This window comes from Hemiscyllium ocellatum, chromosome 42 (assembly GCF_020745735.1).
Source record: "Hemiscyllium ocellatum isolate sHemOce1 chromosome 42, sHemOce1.pat.X.cur, whole genome shotgun sequence".
NCBI classification, from domain to species: domain Eukaryota; kingdom Metazoa; phylum Chordata; class Chondrichthyes; order Orectolobiformes; family Hemiscylliidae; genus Hemiscyllium; species Hemiscyllium ocellatum.
In genome coordinates, this window is record NC_083442.1 from 31,148,086 (window position 1) to 31,160,799 (window position 12,714).

Here is a 12,714-nt window from a genome sequence, read left to right on the forward strand (position 1 = left end):
ATATTTAGTCAGAATCAGTCAGGCACAATCTCTTTGCATCAAATTGGCTGTTCCACTAGGGTTAGAGAAGAGATTGTGTGTGAGAAAATGGGAATACATCAAGTTTATTCAATGGAATTGGCCCCTTGATGCTGAGGCACATTTTCAAGGCATAGTGGAAGAAGTTTTTCTTAATGATTGTGAACATTTATGTCATAATTCTTTTTGTAAAATGAAAGGTGTTTGGAGCAAAAAAAACCACATAATTAAGCTTACTTTCCAAATGAATGAAAACGAGATGTCAATACTCAATTCTCTTTATTCTTCCAGAAATTTTCTTCAATTGGTACATATAACCAGATTTTTAAAAGTGGGAAAATTGCGTCAGTGGTACCACAATCCAGGTTATTTCAGGGCAATGGCAACACTGACAACCAATAGAATAAAATAAGATGGAAAAATAGAGTCTAAAAATCTTCATCCATTTCTGTAGATATTACTATTGGATGTGTAATATGGCTATGTCCTCCAAAGAATATCTCCTGTGTCAGTGCTGGTGGTGTACTGAAGTGAATGGAGATTAGGCAAAATGTAGAGTGAACCTGGATAGATGTACTCCATTCAGATCCTTGACCAGGCTTGAAGTTCTGCCATTTCTCCACTTTAGAAAGCTCCAACTGAGGAGATTGTCTGATTTCACTTAGCCTCCCCTTGAAGAAGATGAGAATTTTTGTTTTGGTGTTAGGACCCTGTGAAATAGTCTTTCTTTAGGGAGAAGTGGAGACGGGGTCATTTAGTATTTTTAAGGCTGAGGTAGATACACTCTTGACTAACCAGAGAGTCAGAGGTGTTTTGGGGTAGGCAGGAGTGTGGCTTTGAGGCCACAATCAGGTGAGCCATGAACTTACTGAATGAGTGAGAGGGCACGTGGGACAGAATGGCCTACTCTTCCTAATTTGTTTGTTTGTTTGGATGACTATTAATCCTTTGATTCCTGTTTTTGTGGAATCAATAGATGTGTTGATCACTGTATTATCTCTCTTTGGAGGAGAAAATAGATGAAGAAAGATTGCTGTGTGTATTTAATCTCGCAAATTTACAATTGAAGGGTGAATAGCGTGGAATTAGAGCAGTTCAGTTTTAGTTAGCCATCAATTTCTAACACAAGCCCTGAGTCTTCATTCAATACAGCCTTCCTTAATTAATATTTTCTTTCATTCCTAGGTACAGGTTGACACTGAACTTGGATAAATGAACTTGGTGATTGAGAAGTGAAACTTCTCGGTGAATGTAGTGGAATGCAGTAAGCGAGGGGTATCACATGAATAGCTCTATGAAAAATGTCCGCCTGCAACGCCTTCACTGAACACGTGTGGAAACCTGGTGAATGCAAGAACTGTTTTAAGCCCAAAAGTTTGCATTGTTTGTCTGCAGCCTCTGAAACCCCTCCTCTTTCATGTAAGAATTTAAAAACTAATGCTAACCATAGCAACAATCACCGGGGTAGGTCAGGCACAGGTAACTTTCGACCTCCTGTTGCCAAGAAGCCAACAATTGCTGTGAAGCCCACCATGATGGTCATCGATGGACAAACTGTGAGTACAGAAATGGAGGTAGTGGAAAGCTGTGAAAATAAGCAACGATGGAATAGGAATGGTGTCCTTCTCAATAGGAAACCAGTGAACAATAACAATGAAGAGAACAACGGCAATTCTCAAAGGGCTTGTAACCCAGACAGAGTTTTTAACGATAGAATGCCAAACAACAATAATAATGGATTAACTGATGTATTGAAGGAAATTGTTGGATTTGAGCCTGAGCCACATTTGCAAAGCAAAGTATGTGATAGAGAGTCTTTTCTTGGAAGGATCAACAAATGTTATCAACGGTCCCTGGAAAGGAAGCTTCCTCCTAGCTGTATTGTGGCTGGTATGAGAGAGAATGCAGGTAAGCGTGTAATGCTCAGCAGCAGCTCTGATATCATTAGCAATGAAGGAGGACTCTTTTGCTACCCAGATTGGTCCTTTAGCAGTGATCAAGGAGTGGATAATGAAGCAAGTGAGAATGCAACAGAAGAGCGAGAAAGTTGGGATGAAAGTGATGAAGAGCTGTTGGCAATGGAAATACGTATGCGTGGTCAACCACGTTTTGCTAATTTTAGGGCTAACACACTCTCGCCTGTCAGGTTCCGTGATGGTAAAAAGTGGAACACAGTGCCATTACGAAAGCAGTCATTGCAGAGAATTTGTGCTGTTGACTATGATGATAGTTACGATGAAATTCTAAATGGCTACGGTGATGAAACGTTGATCCCATATGGTCAGGACAGTATGCCAAGCATATTATCTTCTGAATCTACATCTCCTGATTCCTCAATGACAGAGGGGTCTCAAGCTGGGACAACCAAAACTGTGCATCAACAACTTTGTAATGGTGATCTTACTTCAAGTGACTGTAAAAACACCAAGTTTATTGAACCAGATTACGAAAGTATAAGTGAAAACGGACAGATTTCCCAAGTAAAGCAAGCTCCATTTAAACCAGCAAGAGGCACAGCAGCAAAGTCTCTGGAAACTCATAAAGCTGTTCTTGCATTGAGGTTGGAAGAGAAGGATGGAAAGATAGCCCTACAAAGTGAGAAGCAGGAATTCACAGTGAATTCCACAGAAAGTTCTGGGCAAACTGTGACAATTAACATTATCCCAAAGGAAGAACAAGCAAAGCCTTACAGAGTTGTGGATTTGGAACCACCAGGTATGTGTAAACCATACACTGTAGTTGATGTATCTGCTGCAATGAACAATAAAAAGACTGACAGTTCATCTGAATCTCTTCAAAGTACAAAAACTTCACCAGTGAGTGCAAGCCCACCAACGTCACTCTCAAGCCAGATAAGCAACCAGAAAAAGTCAAGTATTACCAGGTATCAGGAGGTGTGGACTTCTAGCACTAGCCCTCGACAGAAAATGCCCAGGGTGGCTTTAATGTCAAGTAGTTCTGGTCCTACTCCCCCTCCAAGACAAATGAGTCATAAATCAGCTCCTACTTCACCAACTACTTCAAATGCTACTTCAAAAACTATTCCTGTAAAGTCTCCAAATCTGTCTGAGATCAAGTTCAATAGTTACAATAATGCTGGAATGCCCCCTTTCCCTATCATCATACATGATGAACCAACATATGCGCAGAGTTCAAAACACAAGGCTATAAAAGTGCCAATAGTAATTAATCCAAATGCTTATGACAACTTGGCTATTTATAAAAGCTTCTTAGGTCCAAGTGGATCACATTTGAAAAAGGAAGCCTTAGAAAGTGTGGCAAGTCATACATATGAAGAAATTGGATCAACAGTAAGAAAATCTACAGATTTGCCTCCAGCAAAAGGACCAAGCACTAGCACAGAACGAAAGGCATTTGGCTCTGTTGCGCAGAAAGTGCAGGAGTTCAACAATGCTCAAAACAAAGGACAAATTCTGTCACAGTCCTCGCCACATAAAAGCTTCGGATCCAATCACAGCTCTCCTTCTAGGATTCAGAGAACTACTCTAGACTCACCAGCCAGAAAGGAAGAGACACCAGAGAGGCAGACATCATCAGGAAGCAGGGAAAATGCCAGCACTGTGCTTTCCCAAATTGTTGCATCTATTCAGCCTCCACAGATGCCACCTGAAAATCCCCAGACACAATCCAAAGCCAATAGTGCAGAAGAACTTTACTCTCAGCCACCTGCTATCTTAGAAGGCACAGGAGATGTTCACGTCCGCCCAAAGTCATTATTTTCCTCGCAAGCAAATAGTGAAACAGAAGTGTCCAAAGTGATGGACAGCACATTTGCAAAAGGACAAAAAGAAAGCATTCTAACAAAGCAGGTCACTGTCCCCACTTCTAAGCCAAGTACTTTACAATCTCCTGGTGCACCCAGCTCAAGCCCAAAGAGTGAACAACTACCCCCATTTCCTCCTCCACGTTCTACATCATCCCCTTACCATGCTGGCAATCTTCTTCACAAACACTTCAGTAACTGGGGGAAGCCAACTAGCCCTGCACGTACACCTGAGATTGAATCCGCACCGCTGAACCCAGAGGGTCGCCAACGCTTACAGGACGCCAAACCAAAACGATGGATCTCTTTTAAAAGCTTCTTCCGTCGCCGTAAAACAGACGAGGAGGAGGACAAAGAGAAAGATAAAGACAAATTAATCGGACTGAATGGACGGGTGATACACATGCTGCCACCGCCCCCGATACAACGACATCACCTTTGCAGTGATCAGAAGATATTAGAACCAACTGAGAAGCTGACCACCATACTGAATTATAAACAGGAGCTTGGACTGGATGCTATAAAGACTGAGGCTGACAAACTGGATGTCACTGGAATGGATACTGAAACTCCTTCTACTGCCAGTGAAGCACAGATTATGATATCTGGATTACAAGACGATGAAAAGCCGACGATGGGTCTTGCTGAAAGTGAAAAAGAAATTGGCTGTCTAAGCAGTCAAAATTCTCCCCCACCTCCTCCACCAAAGAAATGTAACAAGTAAGTGTTGCCTTTTATTTAGATTTTATTTTACTCTTTATCAAGTGTTGAATAAGTTGTTTTTCATGTCCTTTATCTATTAAATATGTGAATGTACTTTATCCTGTTTCACAAATGTGCCTTAAGTTTTGTTATAATATGTAGGTGAATATTTTTCACAAGGTTGCCTTTACCTCTTTTGGATGCTACTTCCGTTGATCTTCTGCTATATTTGGAGAATACTGAAAATGAAGGGAAATAGATTACTCATTTTAAAAAAATTATATTGTGATTTTTTGCTAAGTGATCTGTTCTAAATTGTCAAACAATCATCTCTTGGGTCTTTGATTTGCTTTCTGTGAAGCCCCTATATTTCCAGAGCAAATCAAATGGCAGCTCTTGTATTTCATTTACACCATGTCACAAGAGGAAAGCTATCAAACTGATGTGTCTAAGTCCTGAATATCAATTTCTTCAGGACCTTGTCCTTCCCATTGTTTTCACATCCATTTGGAACTTCAAAAGGGATTGAATCTATTTCTCCACTGTGTAGGGTCACTTCAGTTGAGAGGGTGAAAATGTCCCAGTGCACATTTTGGCAATCAAGTGGCATATCCATTTGAAGTACATTTTCACTATATTTCATCAGCCTTTTGTCAAAAACCACAATTCCAACTAGAGCTACTCAAGACCTATTCCTAGCAATGTTTTCGCAGCACAGTTTTTCCCATACTTGTTCCAATAACTAAGGAAAGGTGCTGCCGCACATGAAGAGAGGCTGAGGAAAATCACAGGGCAGATGGCTTAATTAAAGCCTTAAATTTCAATGGAGATTTGTTATTTTATCCCGCTTTTGGAATATCCCATGCCGAATAGCAATCCTCTGCTCTTTTTCTGTAGATAGCAAAGAAAGAAAGACCAAGGAAAAATGTAATGGCATGAAATTACAGACTAAGAATCTTGAGATTAATTTGCAATCTTTAATATCAATGCCTACAGCTTTGTCCTGTTCGGATTCCATTTTTTTCACAGTAGTAATCATTGCACTACATTTCAGTTAATCATTTAGAGTCAGAGCGATTTTCCAGCATAGATACAGACCCTTTGGTTCAACTCGTCCATGCCAACCAGGTATCCTAGACAAATGCAGTCCCATTTGCCAGCACTTGGCCCATATCCCTCTAAACCATTCCTATTCATGTACCCATCCAGATGCCTTTTAAATGTTGTAATTGTACCAGCCTCCACCACTTCCTTTGGTAGCTCATTCCATACACACTACCCACTGCATGAAGAAGTTGCCCATGGGTCCCTTTTAAATCTTAACCCTCCCACCTTAAACCTATGCCCTCTAGTTTTGGAACCCCCTACCTTGGGGAAAAGACACTGTTTACCCTATCCATGTCCCTCCTGTTTGAGATGGGGATTGCCACAGGAGATTCCTGCTCTGCCTGCCTCCTTCCCTATGTTTCCTTGAGGTAACCCATCTACCTGACTGTATCTGTGTTTTTTCCCCTTCCTACAACTGCCATCCATCACACCCTCTCGCTCTTGTAAGTTCCTCATTACCTCTAATTGCTGCTCCAACTGATCCATGCGATCCAATAGGATTTGCAACCAAACACACTTTCTACAGATATAATCATCAGTAACATGGAAAGTCTCCTTAATTCCTTATATTTGACAGGAAGAACACCACTCTGCTAAAGGCCCAGAAAATAGTCCAGTCTTACTGTTCTAACAAATACTGCTCAATGCTATCTTAGTACCTTTTATATTTTTAAAGTTTAATCAAGAGACATATCTCAATAAAACATACAATCAAAAATAACTCACTCTGCTCACTTTTGTAGCTTTACAAAATAAACAATGCTACACTTTAAAAAGCCTCTTAGCTGCTCCCCTGTTGTTACCTCTTCCACATACGTTTCTCCAAGGTCAGCTGTGAATTTCACTGTTCCTTAATTTTTCTTAGATAAACTACAATGTCAAGAGATACTTGAAATTCAAACAGCAGAAGCAGTAGCGTCAGACAGCATTGTAGGTTTCATTCCCTGTTTGAATCACTTCCCATGTGGTCACAACCTTTGTCTGTCTTCCTCCATTTTAAAAGTGCTGTTTTGATTTTATTCCTCTGCCCCTAATGTTCCAAGACAGTAGAACAGCTTATAAAACAGTAATTGCTGCTAGAGTGTGAGGAAATCAATTCCACCGAGAATATCTCAAAAATGTAGCAGCTGTTACAGCCACAACTTTTTTCTGCCCTCTGTCTTGGATTTAATTATGCTTGTCCTAATTGACAATAATATCAAAAGAATATAATCATTTGTGAAATCATTAGGAAATTCAAAGGAAAATTATTTTTCTGAATATATTGTGCTTATGTTTTCTATACATAAAATATTGAAATTGCAGATTTTGCATTGGACCAAAGGAAAATATGATTGCATTTCACTGAGCAGCTATTAATGTTTGCAATTTATGAACATGTATAAGGCATGCCTATATTTGCTGCTCATATAACAGAGGTTTTCTGCACAGACTCTTTTATAATGAATTCTGCAGGAATGGATGGAATTCTCAATGCCCAGACAAGTTGTAACTTCTAGTATTTGTCTGAGAATTCAAAGCAGCAGTGGTTGTCGTGAATAACTTTCTGGATGCGGGAATCCTTACCTATGCTTTTCTTATCTCTAGACCCTACAATTTCCATACTCTTCTGGCTGACTTCCCATTTTCCTCCCTGCACAAACTTGAGATCACTCAATACATTCCTCCCATTGCCTTAAATCACACCAAGTTCTGTTCACCCATCACCTGTCTGTTTGCTGATCTGTGAGCATCTGGTCCAACACCATTGCAATTTTAAAATTCTCTTCCCTTATCCTTACACCTATCCCTGTTCCTATCCCTAATCTGGAAACGCTCTACAACTCTGCAAACCTCCAAGATTTCTGTGTCCAGTCAATTCTGCCCTCTTGTGCATCCCTCACTTCCTTTCCCTGGAATTGGTAGTTTTGCTATCAACTATTAAGATCCTAAACTCAAGAATTTCCTCCCTAAATATTTCCTTTACAATGCTCCTTAAAATTATTGATTTAGTAAACATTTATTCAATTGTCTTAATGACCTTGCCATTTGGCTCAGTCAGGTTTTTTTTCCATTTGAGTACATGCTTTTGAATGCCTTGCTAAAGACTTGATGCAAGCATTATTCAAGCATTGTTGTACCTTTTGCATGTTTGCATGAAAATGCATTAACACAATAAAATCAACAAAGCCTGTAGGCAATGCAGTATATGATCAAGCTTCATCTTGCACAAACTTAAACTCTTTCAAAACTTTCATTGCCCATCTCTCATTTTGCTTTAAATCCTGTTGTCCCATCTTTTCTGCCTTTATAATCTCCATTGTTTCTGTTGCTTCCAGAATGTTAAATTCCTCATTCACAGTTTCCCTGACCCACTAACCTGCCTTGTAACTTGCTTTAAATTGGTTGTTACCATGTGACTGCTATGCATTCCCCTCTCTGTTCTTCTGTTGGTTGCAGCATATATGCCCTATAGTTTGGAACCAAAGACCCTATGCCTTCCTACTTCTCTTCGCCCTTTCAAAAGTATTCTCGAGCTGATTCCTTTGATCAGGCCTTTGGCCTTCTCCCCTAAATCTTGTATAATTACCACTTGGATTGTTGTGCTTTTAAGTGCTTTGGGATGTCTTAGGCTGTATGTAATTATGGTATGCTTATAGAAATATTTCCATTATAAGGGTAAGGCTTGTTGTAACAGTAAATTTATATAATATGCTCTTAACTCACTGTCATCACTCCTCACATGATAAATTCCTCATTTTGGCCATGATCAAATTAGATGGCAGTCATTTTCTTTCTGGGAAGAACAAAGAAATTGGAGAAGAGTTTCAAGGTCACTGTTCACTTTAAATTGCCTGGTCAAATTGCAGTGTTGCAGCAAACTTTGTTTGTCTACTGGCGTTTTTGGTTCAGACAAATTTCCAGGAGATCTTTGAGAAACCTTTTTTTTAATTTTAAAGATAAAAATATACTAATGTTAAATAAACTAGGCTGTTTTTCCTAGTGTCAATTACTATTTATTTACGGTCTCGAGTATGCAGATATGGAACTTCCATACATTATATTGCACACCCACAGGAAAATAGATTAGATTAGTGTTGACCATGGAATTTAATAGTTTTTTTTAGTTCATCTAACCATGGCACTTTGATCAAAAAAGTTTATTCCTAATTGGATTCTACGTTATTTTTAAATTATACAAAATATAATTTCATTAATTGTTGCATTCTTGATCTTTTTTTCTTAAGCTGTTTACTCTGAGGCAGTCTGCAAGCAGACATTTTATGTGCAGATCCAGATGTTATTACGCAACTCTTCTCCAGCAAAGCTTTGACAGGAATGGCTAACCAAAATTCCCATTCATGATGTCGTTAGGCCAAAATTTGACCATGTTCACTGCTAGTTTATTTATATCAGTGGCTGGATTTACAAAATCTTGATCAATCTGATTATTGCTTCACTGGGCAGCTGGTTGTGAACATACACTACATGAACTTATATGGCCCTATGACAATTCTGAATTTGTCAGTATAATGTGTAAAATAGCAATTCAGAGTTAAATAGTTCAGTTCAAAGTTAATGTCCAGGGTTAAGCTCACCCCTTTGTTCAGCTTAAGAAAGAATTTCATAGAAGCTCGCAGACGTTTTACTTTTTGATCTCCTTTGAGATTGGGGAACATTTTCAACAAGTTTAATTTGAAGTATATTGGGGTGGCACAGTGATTAGCACTGCTGCCTCACACCACCAGGGACCCCAGGTTCAATTCTATCCTTGTGAGACTGTGTGTGCATTTTTCACATTCTCCCTATGTTTGCAAGGGTTTCCTCCAGATGCTCTGGTTTACTCCCACAGTCCAAAGATGTTCAGGTTATGTGGATTGGCCATTCTAAATTGCCTGTAGTGCAGGTTAGGTTACAGGGATAGGGGAGGGTGTGGTTTGGGTGGGATGTTCTTTGGAAGGTCAGTGTGAACTTGATGGGCTGAATGGCCTACTTCCACATTTGTAGGGATTCTGAGTCACAGATTGCTGCATGCTTTCTTAACTTGCAAATTATTCAGACCTTTTCTGTAGCACAAGATAATTTTGAAAATTTCTTCTGTGATCTTTTCATGTTTTGGGAAATGTTTAGATGAAAATTTAACATTCTTTTATGCGTGAAGCAACAGCTTTGAGCCTGTGAGAAACATGCCTCTCTAAATGCAGCTTAGAATGCCATTTGGCTGGCACATCCCCAAATCTAATGAATCAGCAAAAAAAAAACTGATTCTACAAGCCAGTGCACAAGTATTCCCTCACTACCAGAAATTGCACAGAAACTGCACTGAGAAGCAGAAATGATCATTGCTCTGGAATCCCTTTCCCCCTGCCCATCCCTATTCACCTGAACTGCAAAGGCTGTCAGAAGTTTGGACAATTGCTGCTCGTCAAGCAGGGAGAGGTATTGTTGGGAAATGGGGCAAATGCCAACTGTTTGTTATAACCTGTTATGTTATCATATTAATGTCTTCATTATTGTGTAATGCAACTATAAGTGTACATTAATGGGATATCTGAACCCATGTTATTTTATACTTTTTAGAATTGAGCATCTATTTAATTATTTTCTTTAGTCCCATGTTTAAATTTGCAACCCTTGTTTTAATTTCTTCATGGCCTTGTCCTTTCCTATCTATAATCTCCCCAAATCCAAAAACAATCCCAGGTCTTCGTCCTCCATGAATTTTGGCTGTCCCCAATTTCCATTGCTCCACTATTGGCTACTTTGCACCTGTTCTGTTGAGTTCCCTCCCTAAATTCCTGTGGCTCTCTTTCATCCTCCTTTTAAAAACTACCATTTTCACAATACCGTTTCCTCACGTGGTTCAGTGTTTTGGGACTTTTTGTTATGTTAAAGGCATTGTAGAAATGTAAATTGGTGTTGAGCAGACTTGTTACTCTGGGTTCCATAAATAATGGTGTCTGCCCAACCTGAAGCTGCCACTTCTTCTCCAATTCCTGAACCTGGACTAGACTTTCTGTGGGTCACCAATATCGCACAAAATATGGTCAGCTACATCAGGACACCTGTTTGGGATTGGCTTCTTGCTGATTCTGTTAAAACACGTGCCAGTCTTTCAAATGGAACAATCCTTCTGGCTGCTGTCACGTCTGGGTGACTGACCGTTTTAAATGATCATTTAAGAGTTAAAGTCAATGTTTTTGAGTTTTTCTTTAAAGATCTGCATGCTATGGTGACATCAGGTGATTCAGAATGACGACATAGTCTGTCTGATTATATCCTAGTGATAGAAACAGGCAGTGAATCAAAATTGATATTAACATATTATTGGCCACAAGGTGCTGCAGATGTGGGGAAAATAAAAATGTTAGAATAGGGATAAATTATTGATTTATTAGTTCAACTTTTCATGTGTCTTTGAAACAATCAGTTTATTTATCGGTATGTGCCAGTTTAAGTATCCAACTGAAATGAGTAAATGTCCATCGTCAGGTTACATTTCACAACAGCAAACTACTTTTAATTCTTTGGAATTTCAAAGAACTCAGGATAGATGTATGCATGTTTAACTTGCCTTTTGTCTGTGTGATTTCCGATTGCTGCCTTATGACAAATACCAATGTACTGATGAGAAACTCTTCTACATATTGTGAAATAGTTGCAAGGAGTAGATTGTAATATGTATTTGAATGAATCATCACCTATAATCACATTCGTCGTGATTCACTGACCATCAAAGTTCTGTAAAATTAAAAATTCTCATCACAGATTCTCAAGGATATATTGTGTGTCATTAATTTTCCTTTAAAATTGAGTTTTTGCACAGAATCAATTTTTAAAATGTGTTTTTCAGACAGTATTTATTACAGAGTAAAGCCCGCATGATCTGTGCATCTTAACAGTAACACTGTGCATCGTTGGAAGCAGCATTGTTTGAAACATTGAGTACGTGCTGATAAACTGAAATTTTGATTAACATTTTTAAACGAACAGTTGTAAAAAATGATTAGTTAAATGTATATGCAATAATCACCCTACATCTCAGCTTCCCTGTTTTAGGTGGGACGTTTTGATCTCACAATGACTCAGAAAAGTGCAGGCAAAATGGAAGATACTACAATCAGATGATCTACCAAACTAAGAGAAAATTGCTCTCCTGCACTTAGCACTGAGGTTATACATTAATAAGTATCACATTTCTATAAACACACAGTGCATAGGTATTAGTCTGGGCCAATTGAAGCACCCTTGACCTTTAGTCCATTGGTTGTGCATTCAGTCCCCACTCTAAAGATCAGCGAATAATTAAAACAGACACTTCTATGCATTATTGAGGGTATGCTGCACTGTTGGAGGTGATGTTATTCGAAGAAGGTGTTAAACAAAGTCCTAGTCTACCTTCCCAGATGGACATTCAAACATCCCATTGAACTATTTAACTAAAATCAAAAAGCCTTTTTCCATGTCCTTGCCAATATTCAGTCTTCAACCTGTATCACTAAAACAAATTACCCAATCATTTTTCACACTGCTTTCTATGCATAAATCTGGCTAACGTTTTTCTAAAATGAAAACCGTGGTTACATGTCAATTAGTTGTAAAATATTTTGGAATGTCTTGAAATTGTGAAAATCTGTGTAAATATATGTTCAATTGTTCTATCTCTTCCAAAGAGCCAGTGATGAAGTGGTAATCTAACTGGACTAGTAAAACCCAGATAATGTTCTGGGGAAATAGGTTCAAATCCCATCAATTAAATTTGAATTCAAAACAAAATCTAGAATTAAAATCTCATCTAATGATGGCCATGTAACCATTGTCATTTTTTAAAAAGTCTGTTTCGCTAATGTCCTTTAGGGAAGGAAATGTGCTGTCCTTACCTAGTCTGGCTAATGTGACTCCAGGCCCACAATTAGGGTGATAAGGGATGGACAATAAATGCTGGCCAAGCCAATGATAGCCTCACCCCATGAATGAATTTTAAAACAAACTATCCAAACTACTTTTGTTACAACAGAGTCCATTGCTTTGGCTATTTTATTCTAACATTCACTCCTGTGTTTTGAAGTTTGAAACTGTAGAGTACAAAGAACTCTGCATTCTGCCTTTTTGCAGGTAAGGAG

The 12,714-nt window shown here is 38.8% G+C and overlaps 1 protein-coding gene across 3 annotated transcripts in view; it reads left to right on the top strand.

Annotated features, from left to right (window-relative positions):
- Positions 1-12,714, top strand: part of peak1 (pseudopodium-enriched atypical kinase 1) — a 195,382-nt gene that overhangs the window by 153,972 nt on the left and 28,696 nt on the right. For all 3 annotated transcript variants that reach the window (XM_060853890.1, XM_060853892.1, XM_060853891.1), the window contains one exon: positions 1,204-4,522. In XM_060853890.1, the coding sequence (XP_060709873.1) occupies positions 1,320-4,522 (3,203 nt within the window). In that variant the 5' untranslated portion in view covers positions 1,204-1,319. The remainder of the gene's footprint in view (positions 1-1,203; positions 4,523-12,714) is intronic.